The 17,507-nt window shown below is 36.3% G+C and overlaps 1 protein-coding gene across 4 annotated transcripts in view; it reads right to left on the bottom strand.

Annotated features, from left to right (window-relative positions):
- Positions 1 to 236: 236 nt before the first annotated feature.
- Positions 237 to 17,507, bottom strand: part of LOC108670723 (ras-GEF domain-containing family member 1B) — a 303,823-nt gene continuing 286,552 nt past the window's right edge. For all 4 annotated transcript variants that reach the window (XM_047884607.1, XM_018158213.2, XM_018158214.2 and 1 more), the window contains 10 exons: positions 13,134 to 13,226; positions 11,245 to 11,466; positions 10,155 to 10,316; positions 8,222 to 8,320; positions 5,822 to 6,052; positions 4,953 to 5,096; positions 3,780 to 3,982; positions 3,279 to 3,430; positions 2,970 to 3,042; positions 237 to 1,333 (listed from right to left, as the gene is read on the bottom strand). In XM_047884607.1, coding sequence (XP_047740563.1) covers positions 1,306 to 1,333; positions 2,970 to 3,042; positions 3,279 to 3,430; positions 3,780 to 3,982; positions 4,953 to 5,096; positions 5,822 to 6,052; positions 8,222 to 8,320; positions 10,155 to 10,316; positions 11,245 to 11,466; positions 13,134 to 13,226 — 1,407 coding nt within the window. In that variant the 3' untranslated portion in view covers positions 237 to 1,305. The remainder of the gene's footprint in view (positions 1,334 to 2,969; positions 3,043 to 3,278; positions 3,431 to 3,779; positions 3,983 to 4,952; positions 5,097 to 5,821; positions 6,053 to 8,221; positions 8,321 to 10,154; positions 10,317 to 11,244; positions 11,467 to 13,133; positions 13,227 to 17,507) is intronic.

Below are 17,507 nucleotides of genomic sequence, written 5' to 3'. Positions count from 1 at the left end.
GAATTTTGACTCGACTATCTCTTTATTCCAAGACCATTATTCATGTTATATTTATTTGCTACGAATCCATAATTCTATATCCCGTTCATAACAGCTACACAGTTTCATTGACTTTCCTGTTGACTAAGATGCATACATAGTACATGGTTATGAAATGCCGACAATTAATTATACATAACAAAGGAAAGTGCATGTAACTTGTTTTACCGAGTTTCAATTTTTTACGAAAAATGACGAAGAGTTGGATGAATTTTTATTCGTAAATTTTATTTACAATTACATTGTTTGTCGGACGACTTATACGTCACACGTAAAAACATTCTCGTACATTTATTGACTAATAGAACACAAAAATTATCTAGTAACATAAATATATTCAAAATACTTTACATCAAAGTAAAACCTGTGTAACAACATAAAACTTTTTAAATAAAAATATTTTACGTGGCGGGTCCGCGGAATCATTTATAACGAGTGTCGTCCACGATGAAAATCATTTCATTATTATTATTGAAAAACAGGCAGCAACTGAAATTTATTTCATTATTGATTGAAACACCGTTTTACGGTTGGCTGGTCAACCTATTTATTCAAAGACGACGATACAAATGAATTATTTTACAATAGAGATGAAATAACGTTGTACAAACACTAAGTATGGGAAATAATCATACGGGTAACTTTGTCGACACGTACACATGTTTATCTATGTAATCGATGAACGAACCAAGATTTTAATAATATTACTAATTTATTTAGAGAACGATTCATTATAAAACCATTAGAACTCTCTACTCTGCACAGGTAGCAGTTGCACGATAATAGCGATGAATCTCATCCTCTGCCGACAAAAATGTACCAAGTAAATGAAAGAACTAGTTCTTTAGTGACTGATTTAGTAGTAATAATAGAAAATAATAAGTATCCATTTCAACTGAATAATAACTAGTTATCGATGTCTGTGAGAGATCGGGTTAACGGTAATTATATTAATATAACAAAATATTTTAACCTTCCTTATCCTACACCTTAGCAACTAGTTTTTTTACATTAAACCGATTCAATATACAATAATTACAAACGACTATAAATGTACGAACTATAATAAACCTGACATGCCACATTGCAAGTTTAGTTATCATTCTCTCCCCAAAGAGTATTTTTTGTACTAGCCAACCTTCAAAAAACGTAGGAACATTACGTCAATGTGCGCAACTTGAGTTTCCAATTTCGTTTCGACCGGCTGGTCGCTGCTGCACTGCACTGCACTGCTGCCGTGCACTGCACTGACATGATGTTGTTGACTCATGATGATGGTTGACTTTCGGCACGACTGTGATGGAGGAAAGAAGTGTATTTTTTACTATCATCATAAGGAAATAAATTAATTGAACTTAAAACCTGTTGAAATTAACAATATATCAGATTTGCATATGCAGAATTATTGTTACATATTGTTTTTCGTATAGTTACGAAAAAGTTAACGACCAAAGGACGTTTATTAAATAAGACTGTCATGCCAGGTAATCATTGAATCGCACCGCATGCACATGCGTTTATCGTATTATGCTTGGTCATCAGTCAACATGAAAGAAAATCATCTGATCTTCAGTCAAACTTGAATAATCATAATTTTAATTACTCGCACTTCCTTCAAATCAAGGGGTTACCAAACTTTCCAACCGAACTAAATTTGAATAAGAACTGCTGTAATATATGGATTAGATTAATAATATTCAAGATTTCCATCTGGCCGGTTCATACAATATAGGTTTTGATATGCCCAGTCTTAAGATGGAATGAAAAAGTTGCTATTTTTATAGCGTACACACGGTGCAAAGTTGTCTGTATATTTTGCTCAGTTTTGTATGATCGTTATAGATCGTTCAAGGTGGTCGCGGAAGTGACTTCTAAAATGGCCAGACATTTCCCATATTTGATTTCTGCGTGAATTACGTGATGAACTTAATGATTGGCGGAACTAGTTGAGAATGAACATAGAACGTAACTTATTTATTGAAATTACTAACAACGCATATTATCGAAGAAATTACTTGTACAAGAAGGAACCGAAATATCACCACATTAGAGGATAACTGTAACTTCAAGATTTTGGGCAAAAGCTACAGACCTGACGTATTGAAACTGAGGAATAAAACGAATTGAGAAACAGTGCTACCGTCCACTTGCGCGGATATGTCCGCACAGTTCGAAGAAATCTATTCTTTTTTTCTCTGTTACCGTTGCAACTGTGCCGTCTACCCGACGGACTCGAACAGACTGACACGCAACGTTTTATCAGCAACACGTTGAACTGTCCGGACAAAAGGTTGTGCACAACGTAGCGTGTGAACGGTCCTTAACCCTCTACCGCCGTATGTCACCCTCCGGGAGCATGACTTTCGACTTAAATTAATTAAATCCGGTTACATGAGTCAGGCAGCAGAGGATTAAGGATTTAAATTTCGGGATTTTTGAGGTTTCTTAAGTTTAATGTTTATGATCTTGATATACTAAATGTCAATAATTATGCACATCATATTTTTCTAAGTATATAAAACTAATTTAGAAACCGTGCTACCGTCCACTTGTGCGGATATGTCCGCACAGTTCAAAGAAATCTTTTCTTTCTTGCTCTGTTACCGTTGCATCTGTATACCGTCTACCCGACGGACTCAAAAAGACGGACACGCAACGTTTTAATCAGCAACACGTTGAGCTGTCCGGACAAATGATTGTGCACAACGTTGGGTGTAGACGTTCCTTAACCCTCTACCGCCGTTTGTCACTCTCACGGAACATAACTTTCAACTTGATTTAATTAAATCCGGTTACTCATGTCAGGCAAACTCGAATGATTGAGGATTGAAATTTCGGGATTTTTGTGGTTTCTTAAGTATAACGTTTATGATCATGATATACTAAATGTAAATAATTATGTACTTCATATTTTTCTAAGTAATACTCACCTTAGATTTTTGTAGCGTTCTTTCTCATAGCTATTTTCGGGCCCTTCGCATTCGAAAGAAGAATGTGCTAGACCTGTAAATGAAATATTTATTTTTCAGTGTTTTGGCAGCATATATACAATTAAGTTTGTTTATTTTAACTACAAGATAACGAACAAATATAAAACAGAAGCAAACACATGCACATATGTTTCATTTTTACGGTTATTGCCATTAAATTTTTCCAGGTGGATCATTTGCATAATAAAATGTCTAAATCAGTTGCGCACAATGAAGAGCATCTAGCAGGAAATAATTGCTGGGTCTGACCGATCTCGGAGAGTATCGAGGCGCTCTGCAGGTAATTGATGACGTGAGGCACGCGTTCAAAGGGACAAGTCACTTGCTTCCACGCCATGAATTCTGTTACTTGCTTTGCAAGCTGCCAGAATTTGTCGAAATTGATGTATCCGTTAGGTAACCTGCCAATTAGTAAAATACAATACATATCAATTCAATGATCTTAAATTTTTGAGAAATAAATTGGCATGGCTTACGCGCCTTCAGAGCGAAAACTTATCGTTTTGTGTTTATTACGATTCTTTTAGTGAATGACAGGTGTTGCTTATTATAAAACGAATAATTTTAACAAAGCTAACAAAACCTTGCCTTGGATCATGATTCTAGCAAGGGAATGTATTCACAATTAAGAAATTTTCCCTACTTCTAATTTGTGATTAACCAATAAATTTCAACAACAGCTATTACAAAACTAAGGTTGAGGAAGAAAAATTCTCGTTCGCGAGTACAATGAGTATGAATATTTTGTACCTGCTAGCACAGCCTTCGTTGAGGAAATATAGATCTTTAACAAGTAAACTGAAGAAAGGAATGACTATCTTCTGTCTGTCGTCGACAGCTCCAGCTGACCGCCACATCGCCGCCTTCAGAGTACTGCGGTAGCTCGAGAAGTTGCTCGTCGGGTCCATTTGGTGCTCCAGCACTGAAAACTTGGCCGTCTGCACTTTGCTCCACTGTAAAGTAAGCCAATATGTTTTTGTTTTAGCTGTTCATGCATATTTTGGTTAGGTCTGCACTTCACTGCTCATTGTAACGTAGGATAACGTGTTTTTTGGGTTAGTTATATCTACACTTTGCTCTACTGTAAAGTAAGCCAAAATGTTTTTGTTTTAGCTGTTCATGCACATTTTGGTTTGGTCTGCACTTCACTGTTCATTGTAACGTAGGATAACGTGTTTTTTGGGTTAGTTAAGCAAATATTGATCTACATAGTCTGAACTTTGATCCACTGTAAAGTAAGCCAATATGTTATTGTATTAGCTATTCATGCATATATTGGTTTGGTCTTCATTTTGCTTTATTGTAATGTAAGATAACGTGTATTTTTGGGTTAGTTATGCAAATATTGTTCTAGTGTGCACCTTGCTCCACTGTAATGTAAGCCAACTCGTTTTTTTACTAAATTATGCAAATATTGTTCACGTCTGTGCATTGTTCCGCTGTAAATAAGGCAGCGTGTTTTTTTCAGTTCGTTCTGTATTCGACGTAACAGGTTCTACCTCATAGCTAAATAAGAAAGAGTCTTATACTAAGATATTCGGACATAGATGCTGGTAAAAATATCTAAATATAATACCAATATCTATAAAGCCAACCTATTTATGAAAGTTTCAATCATGTGCAACACTGGCGATCAAAAAATTTTTAAAGTAATGGGAAAAAGATCCAGATTCCATCAACTGCAATTAGTGTTTGCAATTATCTACTCATTCAAACAATAAAAAAAACTATCAAAGAAATCTAATTTTTATAAAGTGTATGGTTTGAAATTTATTGACAGCTTTGAAAATTACGCCTTGCTATCGGACGGAATTCATATAACACCATTTCAACGCCTACATATACGACCAACAGTTTATGAGCTGATCAAAAATGTCAATGCGTATTTGAGCAAAACCATCTTTTATTTTTGTCTTGACTCACAGTTTTCTTCAGTCTTGACACGGGTGACATGTTAAGTCCTGCTATGATGCCCATGAGGGAATTAAAGTTGCCGATATTGAAGCATTCCCTAGCCACCTCAATCCACCACTCAATGACCCGGACTCGCTGCTTCTTCTTCAAATGCTGCGAACCGAGGAAGGTTTCACGTCATAAATATCAACAAGAGGTAAAAGTATCAAGGAGAGATAAATTATAACGAAGATTTGTCGCCTCCCACGAAAAAATATGAGGGAACTGACGACTTATAAAATAAGAGATGATATGAATAAGGTTGATTGACGACCATGAGACATTATCCGGTCGCGTAAACACGAACTCATAATTTATTTTTTGTTGATGGTAATAATGCCCTTAGAAATTGTTGTGACTGGTCAGTGGAATGTTCATTCGTTCAAGAATGATTCGAAACATCGAAAATATTTTAAATCGTCAAGTCTAGCCTAGGCCTGGTGTGCTGAGTATCACCCACTAAAATGTGAAAATTATCGTCCATAATTAAAATCAACGAATTTTTCAAACGCTCCATGTATGAAATAAAATGCGATACCAATCATAACGAAGTAATGAACCATTGGATGACGCAATTTCATCAAGAGTGTTCGTCTCATATATGAATATATTACAAATCGACCTTGCAAATAATGACTACTGCATCAACATGCCAGAAATTAAGACAAATCTAACTAATAGAAACAATTTAATATTAAAAGTGAAGACTATATTCTTGAAAAAAAAAACAAGTACAAACATAATATTCTTGAAAGCTTTTAAGCGTGAACGAAAAGTTCTCGCATAAAACTAATGAAATATTCAAATGAACAACATTGCAAGCCCTCGACGATACTCACCGATACTGCCTGCGTGGCGACAGAGTAGGAGAGTTTATTGAACCACTGAACGTAAACTTCTAAATTGTTGGTTTTCTTAAGGTCTTTGTAGGACGAGTCGATATTGCTGTCTTTGGCAAAAGCTTGGACAAACTCCTCGGGTCCGATGAAACTCAGTCGTTCCAGCTCGATGTGTGTAAGTTGTTGGGCCATCACTAGCGGACTACTGCAAATCTCGGTGATATCAGGAACCTGAAAGCCAACCACAATACATACTTAGTACCACAAAAATTTACGAGGTCAACACACAAGAACATTTTCTAACAAACAGGATGAGAAGACTTTCCGTTGCTTAAAAGATTTACAAAGATTATAAAAATTTACAAGACAAAGTATCGGTGATCATCCTATCGCCACACTGCCAGAATCAGAGTTCGCTTTGCTTGATTTAAACACAATGAAGAATTACTGAGGGTTCAATAAGAGAGTGTAGAACCACAGAATCCACTCGGCGCAGGTTTTATTATTCATAATGGTCACTTGGCATGAAATAAATTTGGAATATAGAGCCGATCGGATGTTTCATTCTTCGGTCATTTGTATCTAGTACTATTTATATAATTTTAATTAATCACAGTGCTGCCGGTCTGATATTTAAATATTTCTAAGTTATGATTTCTAAGTTATGAATCTATACATGGAACAAAATCAATTCCCATATCGGAAAAGAATAAAAAAACAAGAGTGCAACGTTTAAGAGGAAATGCCAAGTTTGCTTCGCACACTGGCGGCAAAATTTATACCGGCCAGGAGCATACATAATTTTGTAATTATTCCTAAAAAAATGAGGCGAAAGTAAAAAGTCACTAGGTTTTTGTGCAAGAAGTTAGCATGAACTAAGTTGAAAAAATTTGAGCCGCAGCTTCAACAGCTGCTGTTGTAGGCTCATAAAAGAAAAGGTTCTCAACTTCTTTCCAGTGAAGAAGCTCAGTGTTGAAGCCATAAACTTCCAGCAGAAGTTAATTCAAGCTCAAGGGTACAAGTACTCCAACATAAACAGCCAGACAGATAAATGAGGGAACCATGGCCTGGAGTAAAGGAACTTGCAAGCATTTATTTTACGGAAAGTATCTGCATTGCAATTTGCTTTGAGCATGTGAATGTAATTCATGAACACATAATGAACTATCTAACGTTTAACGATAAAATTAGTAAAGTTAACGAGTTTTTATTTGAATCATTACGAAAATTAAGAATAAGCCATGCGCGTTCCTGCTTCGGATGTTTTGTCTCGATATGAAATAATCTATAAGGAAAAATACAATAGTTTTCTAAGTTTTAATTCCATGCAGAAACAAAATCATTTAGAATAGAAACTCTGCATCAGTAAAAACAATATGACCTCTACAATAAATGGTCTCACTAATGATCACAAAGCCGCTAATAAAGAAATTGAGTACCTACCATAAGAAATGTTCGCCATTAATTATCAACTTTACAATAAATTAATGAGAAAATGGCTGAGGAGATGCATATTTCGAGCGTCCGTCAGTCCGCTCTAAAAGAGAAGTTTTTACTCAGCTTTTGCCTTTGATCACAATGTTTTCTGGACGTTCCACTCCATGTTTTCTCCGACATCCTACCAGAAGGTATTAAAGATTCTCATTTTCAGAAGTACCCGCTTACTTGTACGTCAGAGTTGACGACAATTTTTTCAGTAAAACCAACTTACATCAGAGCAGAACCCACTTACGTCAGAGTAGAACACGCTTTTTTCAGTAAAACCCACTTACGTCAGAGTATAACACACTTTTTTCAGTAAAACCCACTTACGTCAGAGTATAATACACTTTTTTCAGTAAAACCCACTTACGTCAGAGTAGAACACATTGTTTTCAGTAAAACAGTAAAACCCACTTACGTCAAGTCACTTACGTCAGAGTAGAACGCACATTTTTTCAGTAAAACCCACTTACGTCAAGTAGAACACACTTTTTTCAGTAAAACCCACTTACGTCGAATAGAACACACTTTTTTCAGTAAAACCCACTTACGTCAAGTAGAACACACTTTCTTTCAGTAAAACCAACTTACGTCAGAGTAGAACACACTTTCTTTCAGTAAAACCCACTTACGTTAGAGTAGAACACACTTTCTTTCAGTAAAACCCACTTACGTCAGAGTAGAATACACTTTCTTTCAGTAAAACCCACTTACGTCAGAGTAGAACACACTTTCTTTCAGTAAAACCCACTTACGTCAGAGTAGAACACACTTTCTTTCAGTAAAACCCACTTACGTCAGAGTAGAATACACTTTCTTTCAGTAAAACCAACTTACGTCAGAGTAGAACACACTTTCTTTCAGTAAAACCCACTTACGTCAGAGTAGAACACACTTTTTTCAGTAAAACCCACTTACGTCAGAGAGAGAATCAGCGGGTGGGGCGACGGTGTGTTTGGCGAGACTCTCTTCGTACCTCTCCAGGTGGGTGAGTTTATTTAGTAAATTGTGAAGGATCTGCACAGTGACAATTACCGAAATTAGAAGTAATTAAGAGAAGCGAAATAATCGTGGGGTAGGCAAAATAATTTCGTCAAGAGGAAAATGAAGAACGAATGTTCATTTGATTTACTAATGTTGACTAATATATCGCCAGATAAGGTGAATTTTACACTTTATACAGTATTGAAGGTAATTATATTCAAAATCCGATATTTAAACGAGATCTTATGCTTGAACTGAATGAATTTATCCAAAAGGATACGAGTATAAATCAGGAATTGAACCAACACATGTATAATAAATTCAGATTATTAAGTTCAATTGTAAAATCAGGATACACAGGTGGAAGAGAAGCATACCAGTTACTTCTCTAAATCTTTAAATATATTCCGTCAAGCACAAGCTGTGAAAAAAAACCGCATGCATAGATAACCACAATAAAACAATCGTTCTTAATGTTCATCAAAGAGTTCAATTTCCCAAAATAATAAATAGGCAGAATAATCAATAAAATTTAAACAGAATATCTTACGGTGTCACCAGGCGATCAGGAAATGTAATGATGCGGTGTTACAATATAGAATGCCTCGGACGTTAATAAAGATAGCACAAATGTCAACAAAGTAACTTGGACTTGACTGAAAAATGGGATAAAAATATAGAACTAAATAGTACCCCATTAACTTGGTTTAAAATCAGAAAAGAAAGCAAATTACGCTGTGAACTTTTGGAAAATATAAATTTATTTCTTGTTACTATTTTAGAGTATTAAAAGAATTATTCAGGGCAGTGGTTTCCAAAATAGGGAAAATTAGCCACAAAAGGCAATTGTTGAGGAGGGGAGGCAAAATATCTTCAGTATAATGAATCTTTCATCTAGCCCATCTATCAATATTGCCAACATCTGCGGAAAGGAAAACCTGAAATTGTGGCTGATTTAGTCACAACAGCTGACAGTGTCACAAAATAGGTAAGTAGAAGCCAAATTACTACGATACTGAAAAATAATAGCGTATAATTACAAGATGAAGTAAAGCCATACTGGCCACCAAGAGGCGGCGATCCATTGTGGCCTGGGACTTCTATGTCCGAAACAAATACTAAGGATACATACAAATAAACATCACTTGATTTTCTATGTCCGAAACAAATACTAAGAATACATACAAAATAAACATCACTTGATCGTACTTGGGTTACGTCGCGCCTGAGGTTGGGCTGCAAGGCGATACAGCGATGGGTGATGGTGCGCACGCAGCTCATCACTCGCTCGTCTCTGAAGTCGTAAGGAAAACATCACTTGATTTTCTATGTCCGAAACAAATACTAAGAATACATACAAAATAAACATCACTTGATCGTACTTGGGTTACGTCGCGCCTGAGGTGAGGCAACATATCTTCAGTATCACGAATCTTTCATCTAGCCCATCTATCAATATTGCCAACATCTGTGAAAAGGAAAACCTGCAAATTGTGGCTGATTTAGTCACAACAACTGACAGAATCACAAAATAGGTGAATATTAGCAAATTTACAACGATAACGAAAATAGTAGCGTATAACCTACAAGATGAAGTAAAGCCATCCTGGCCACCAAGAGGCGGCGATCCATTGTGGCCTAGGACTTCTATATCCGAAACAAATACTAAGGAAGGATACCAAGGATACATACAAATAAACATCACTTGATCTTCTATCTCCGAAACAAATACTAAGGATACTAAGGAAGGATACTAAAGGTACATACAAAATTAACATCACTTGATCTTCTATGTCCGAAACAAATACTAAGGATACTAAGGAAGGATGCTAAGGATACATACAAAATAAACATCACTTCATCGTACTTGGGTTACGTCGCGCCTGAGGTTGGGCTGCAAGGCAATACAGCGATGGGTGATGGTGCGCACGCAGCTCATCACTCGCTCGTCTCTGAAGTCGTAAGGAAAAGTTTCGCTCCATTCGCCCAGAAGCTGCACGAGGTGCACCACAAACTTCTCCATCTTATCCTGCAAAAAATAGCAAACGCTTTATGAGATTCTGCATATATTATGGCCTCTCAAATTGTATTATGCAAATTTAGTGTGCTGAGATAAAAGTTATGGTGTTAGGAGAATGATCATTGCAGAGAAGCCAAGTTAAAAAAATGTGGGTTCATTCACTATAACTACATTTGAGAGTTTAATACGTTTAGAGCAAGAATTATAATAAAAAGATGGAATTACTGACCATAAATTTAATGTCATTAAAAATTTTCAGAAACAATAACGAAATGTTGAATTGAAAGACAAATTTGATTTGTATTTGAAATTTTAAATGTATCACAAAATGTCCTGTAAAAAACCTATCTGAACGTAATTCAAACCTTCAACTTGTAACATGAGAAGGGATTCGTGAATGAAGGTTTAAATAAAATCACCAGAAAACATGATTATCTTCAATTTTTTTGTGGGACATCATAAGCTAATTTCAAATAGAATGAGCCATTAAAATCGTTAAGAAGACTTCAATCGAGTTATTTAAGAAGGAAAAATTCTACACATAAAAGGCGGTATTTTGCCTCCACTGCTAAAAAATAACAGACACACTTATTTCAAATGTTTTGTCTTGGTTCTTGCAATATTTGAATTCTACGGATATCTTGAGAAATGAACAACAAAATTCATAATATCCGGCTTTGTGCTATGCAAGGTCAGGCTTTACAAGTTCGTTATCTATCATACATCTTGAATTTCATATTCCGTAATATCAATTCATTAATTGAATGAATGGTTATTGAATTATCGATTGGAGAGCTCAATTATAGATTAAATATAAGCTGACGAGAGCCCTAATTTAGTTATTGACAGATACTATAAACGAAATCGGCCGCCGATTGAACCGATTAAGTATTGAAATCATTTTAGGTAAGCACAACATGTGGAATAGATTAAAAACCTTATCGACTGAAGAGATATCATCTTCTTGGAGGCCCTGCTGCGTAAATCCGAGGTCACTGACTCTCTGCAGCAATTCGTGAGGTTTGATGAAGAGACGCGACGATAAGAGAAAAGCGAAGAGATAAGCTGTGTCGGGATAATAGGAGGCGGTGGGGGTGGCGTGCTGAACTAGGGCTTGCAGGGAACCCGATACCAACACGCCGTCTTCATACACCAACGACTGAAAAAATAAATAATATAACTCAGTACTCACTGCAGTGAGTGACAGAGAGCGCATTTTCTCGTCGACGAAAATGTGAAGTCACGGACGGACAGACAGACATACGGACGGACGGACATGGCGAGCACAATAGAGCGCATTTTTTCCATAAATGAGAAAATGCGCTAAAAAGCAGGATATCTTCATTAACATGATCTATGTCCAAAAAGTGTGTTGGTTATTGTATAATCGGTCTTCTGTACATGAAATTTCACTGTCGACTAGTCATGGTGGGAGAAATAAAAAACGTGGCTTAATTTTAGCTATAGAATGGAAAACTTTCAACTAAATGATAAGGAGCATGACATGAGAAACTTTTTTCATGTCAAATTCATGTCCTGCAAACTGGTTAGATTAACATGATAAACAATAATTAAAGTTTCATACAGTGAACATAGCCTATAAATTATTCCTTCAAACATGGAAAGTAGTCCTGCTGCTATCAAACAGCACCAGACAGATCAAAACAGCAGTTTGTAGTGCAGGTGGGAACCATTCATATCACGTGGGCGGTTGTGCCGACATGCTTTACAATAAAGCTTAATCGCCAGGCCCACGAGTTAAGAGACTCGGGCGTGAAGTAAATTATATTTGGCTTTTACGCAGAGCCAAGCGCCTACTTCGACACGCTCGCTCGTACTTAACGATCGCTTGAGGGCTTTGGATAAGCCGAATGCCGCTCGAAAACACGGAATATGAGCTACCGATGACAAGAAGACAACGCCGCTACCACTACTTATGTAACAATTGATCCTAGCTAAATACGATGCTAATAACTTGATATAAAGAAACGTGGTAAAATTTATCATATACGAACTCCCATTGGTCGAAAAAAATCCCAGCACTGTTTTAAATGAGTTTGAATAATTCTTGGTTGTACAAACTGGAAATTAGAATGATGAGAATCTAAACGTACATGCCAAACGATATAGAACCCGGGATACAAAAATTAAAAAATATCCGGTTTTAAGTCAACTATGCATAACATTTAATGTTTTTCTGACGACCTTAATGAATACCACAAAGTACAGGCGAAACTTGCGAATTCTAAAAATAACAAGGAACAATCCAGGAATTAGGAATTTCCATTCTTTAGATCTACAAGAGTTCATTCTATTACAAAAGTTTCGTAAAAGAAATTTTTAGAATAAGATATGTGACCCTCTGATTCGAGCTGTGGAGATAGAAATCTCTATTGAAATTCTTTTTTTTATTGCACAACCAACTTTTTTTGGCACAGCAACCAATATTTAAAAAGTTTAGCGAATTATTGTTCAACTGGCGGTCTCTCGAATCACAAGGAAACATAAACCTAAGTCTTGCTTAATTAACTCTTTATTTAACTTAAACAAGGTGAAGGCGTTAGTTTCATAGATTTCCCTTTCAAAAAATTGTTCCTTCTATCTTGATCCAATGCAATACAATTGATTTTCATTATTTAAAGCATCCGTATAGCCAGAAATGAGAAGAACATTGGGTTTCCGTGGTTCTCACAAAATTATTCAAAAGAATATTCTATTTGTGTTCAATAGCTGACATTTAATAAGAAGCGCATGTAAAATAATGTTGCTTGCCATTTCGTGCGGACTGTGAAATATTCGCCACATAAGCCCGAAAATTGTACTCACGTTGTCATCATCTGGAAGCGTAGCCCATTCCGGAGCCGCTCCTCCATCTTGGCTGCCTCTCAAGCCGCCACCCTTTGGGGTTTGAGGCAAACCCTGGTGAGAAAAATAGATGCATATTGCTATTAAACTTTATAATAAACAATTTTGGGGTTTGACGCAAACCCTGGCGAGAAATAGATGTATATTTTTATTAAACATTATAAATCAATTATTTTGAGGTTTGAGGCAAACCCTGGCGAGAAAAATAGATGTATCTTTCTATTAAATTTTATAATAAAAAAATTTTGGGTTTGAGGCAAACCCTGGCGAGAAAAATAGATGTATTTAATAAAAAATTTTGGGGTTTGAGGCAAACCCTGGCGAGAAAAATAGATGTATAGTTTTATTAAACTTTATAATCAATAATTTTGGGGTTTGACGCAAACCGTGGCGAGAAAAATAGATGTATATTTTATTAAACTTTATAATCAATAGTAGTCCATGCCAACAAAACTTATTTGATACTATTTTATACAGGGTGATTCACGGAAACTTCCTGTTTTGTACTTCGCACCAGTCAGATGATGTAGGAAAAGGGCGGGGAGTATTTCATATGAAAGGCAAGGTCATGAAGTTTCATGAAATAGGAGAAGCAATTTGATGAAACATGAACAGGAAATTTCCCTATATTCAGTCGACTGTAAAATACGCTTAGAAATGGTTTGAAATAACAACCAAGTCGATAGTGAAGTAATAGAGAATAAAAAATATAAAATTACATTAAACAGATTGAAAACGGTCATAAATCCTAAAAAGAATTACAAAAATGTAAAATAGTTCCCTTAATTAGAGTCCGGAAAATAGAATTGGGACAGGGGAAAAATTGTTTGAAATTTTAAAGTAAGGAGTAGATGCCAAGAGATGAAACTAATACTGACTAATGTTTTGTTTAAAATAGGCGATAGATAGGCACTCTCTTTAGGAGAGTGAACTTAAACATAATGGATAGTTCATAATGCTCCCCCTCCGTTTTGTTTTATACATTATAAATAACACGCTCGTATAAAGAGTCAATATAAATAAATTACTAATTCTGCGACGCAAGTTTTCAAAATAACATATATCAGTAGAAAAGGAAGGATCGACTTGGGTGCAAATCAATGCTCGCAGACTTTTATTGGTCAGTTACAAAGAACCGGTTTCTGCAAGTATTGTTCATGAACATCACAAGATGAGCCAAGAGAATACAAAACGTCCAAAGTTTTTCCGCAAGAACCATACGGCAACGATTTGCGACGAGACACAGGACGCGGCCGTGAGTTACTCAGCCTGATGTGGTCGCTTATCAATATCACGAAACATCCGCGCATATTTTTTCACTTATATCCGGAGGCAAGCTTGGCGTGCGACAGTCGCGCTGCATATTTAGGAGAAATTAAAAGATTACAAGTTTAGTTCTAATTAAGTTCGGCCGCGCAGAATAAAAAGATCAACCTCCATTTAAAAAATGTAAGTTCCAAGTGTCCAATAAATTACGCACCACACAATCCTCCGGGATATGCAAACGCATAAAATAGGGACATAGCTCACTACAATCAGAGTATCTGGCATTTAATTAACTTTTTGAGAAACTGCTAGCACCATTCGAACAGAATGACAGTGACTAAGATAAATGTTACATTACTTTCAAAATAAACTAATGGTTATTCAGCACTGACGTGATAACACTGGAAAATATCTGCTTATTTTTGATTTACCACTTTGTCGAAAATGTAGATGAAAAGCAACCTTCGAAATAAATCCCGGAAGTTTCCAATATCATCTTGAAATATCCGACGATTATCCAGACGATGTATATAATAGTAAATAGGAATTCCTTTTCAATTTAGTTGAATGCACACGTTCACTAAAAGATGACAGTGTGCGTAGGTGAAAATTCAGCAAAAATATAAATAATAAATAGATCATTTGTTGACACAAGAAAATCTACAATGACGCTCATTCAACTGAAGCGATTAATAACTAAGCGCTCTTCCTACGCAAATATGAAACAAACGGAGACCGTCCAAAAGGTTCCTTTAAGAACTTTGGTTAGTGCGGGTCCAAAATTACTCTTGTGAATGAAATGTTTAAAAATTATGTTGATAAAGGCATTTTGGAGCTCCAGTAGCAGATACAATACCGTACACGAATAAAAACTGATCGTTCGAAGCTTCTTTAATAAATAATAAAACTCTGTTTGAACAAACGGATCAGAATATCCAGCATCAACACAAAGAAATAAAGCATTACAATATAACGAATTTGAAAAAAAATCTTGAACGAATTTTATACGTGCGACACAAAACGTGACTATTTACATTTGCTAATATATGAACCTCCAATTAAAAAATATATGCAAGTAGTCCACTTTCGAATCATTAACAATAACAATGACCAATAAATAAACTTTAGAAAAAATCTACTACTGGACCCGACAAAAGATGTTTACAGATAAAACATGAATTTTCTTTACCTGCACAAGGGCCATATGGAGTTTGAGCGCATAAAAATACATGGCCATCGTATATGAGATGAGTACAGTCAATGCTATGATATCTTAGTGCTGCTGGTGCCTTAGAAAAATCACTCAAGTGTTCAGGAAATGTAATGTCCTTTAGTCCATGATGCCTCACTCGAGCTCGGTGATCACTGTGGTTGCTATTCACTCTCACTGATGAATCTACGTAGCATTTGGTCTTACTGATGACCCAGGTGAAGCATTGAAGCTCTGCAGCCATGGTTACTGAGAAGTATAGGACGCAGCACCAGCAGCAAATGAGGTAGCTTGGACTCCAGGCACAGCTTGAGGGAACGCACGCGTAGTTTCATAGCACTGACAAATGGGATCCTCTTATGAGGGGCAACACAAAGGCTGCACCGTTCATCTTGCTTGATTCACAATATCACATTCGTGTTACTCATGACATTTTGTTGTTAATTGCAAGCTGATTCTACTAATTAAAGAATTCACAATAACAACTCAATGTATGTAATGCAACACGCACGGCCTAAAAAGGCACTAAATTCATAGCTAACTCATTTCCACAAGAGTTGTAAACGAAAATTAAGCATATGATTTTTGTGGAATTTTTCACGTGATTATTTCATAGAAATTTTGTTAAGTTACACAATGCAGGCTTCCGTGCGGCCAGTGCATGGATTAGGGGCTGGCTAGACAACACATCTTCTCCATAATCTTCACGGTGCGAACTTTCTGAGAGAAGGATTATGCAGATTTGGCAGTCAGCTGCAGCAGCCAAGCTCGAGTCTCGACAAGTATCATTCACCAAGCTAACATGAACAGGAGAACTAGGATGCCACACATAGCGCACTGTAAATTTGGCTCAGGAGCTAACATGTTGAAAGAATTTCGCCTGAGAAGTCGTAAATGATGTTCTGTCAATATTATTATGAAAGATGAAATAATTCACAGAAAAAAATATGCTCGTATTATATAAAACAGAGAACAATTTAGGTTTTGCAAGTTTTTCAGCTAAGATTTTTTCCATTAATTCAAGATATTTATTTATGTATAAAAAATGAAAGTGTATGCACCAAAATAAATAAAATAATTCAAATAATTTACAAATTTGGGGATCTAAAATTTTTTCCTGTATCATGGCAAATAAATGTACAGTCTGGAATATATTATTTGTGTATGGTTCCGAGTTCGGTGTTCGGATTCTACCATAAAGTGAACGTAAACATTCAAGTTTTTACGAGAACTATCTGACGGCACTAAACTCGAAGTAAATTTCCTATTATACTTGAAAGAGCTCGCTACAAAGCCCTATCTTCACATTCTAACTTTAAATAAGGCAGAGCACAAGACTGCCGGCACAGGCGTTTGATCACGTGCGTACCGCGGAGACAGAGGAAGGCTTTTACGGTCCACAACATATCTTATCAGTGGAAGGGAGTAGGCACTTCATGGATGTCAACATCAGGAGCTAACACATAAAACTGAAAATAAAATTGGTCTCTGGTAGGGCAACTTTTTCCGGCTACCGAGCTGGATCAAATTCGCGGAAATTCTCCGTGTTGGACTTTCATTTCGGGCATTTTGCCGAGTCCGGCCTTCAAGAGATTCCAGGACGCGCCTAATGTCACGGAAGCGACGAGCGACCTAGCGCTAATGATACAGTTTAAAAATCTTACATTTCAAAGGGAATGACACATTTCTGCTGGAGAGAATTGCAGGGAACCCATAAGTCTTATGATGTTTAGGGCAGCTGCCACAGAATATACGAGGCACCATAGGAGCAAATATGGCACATCTTGGCTATTCGAGCCAAAGATGAAATTCGCGCCCAGTTTTATAGCTAACTTTCAGTTATGAAATTGTGAGGAGTA

This window comes from Hyalella azteca, unplaced genomic scaffold (genome assembly GCF_000764305.2).
Source record: "Hyalella azteca isolate HAZT.00-mixed unplaced genomic scaffold, Hazt_2.0.2 contig15709, whole genome shotgun sequence".
Lineage (NCBI taxonomy): Eukaryota > Metazoa > Arthropoda > Malacostraca > Amphipoda > Hyalellidae > Hyalella > Hyalella azteca.
Note: the sequence above shows the minus strand (reverse complement) of the source record. Positions and strands in the feature narration are given on the sequence as shown.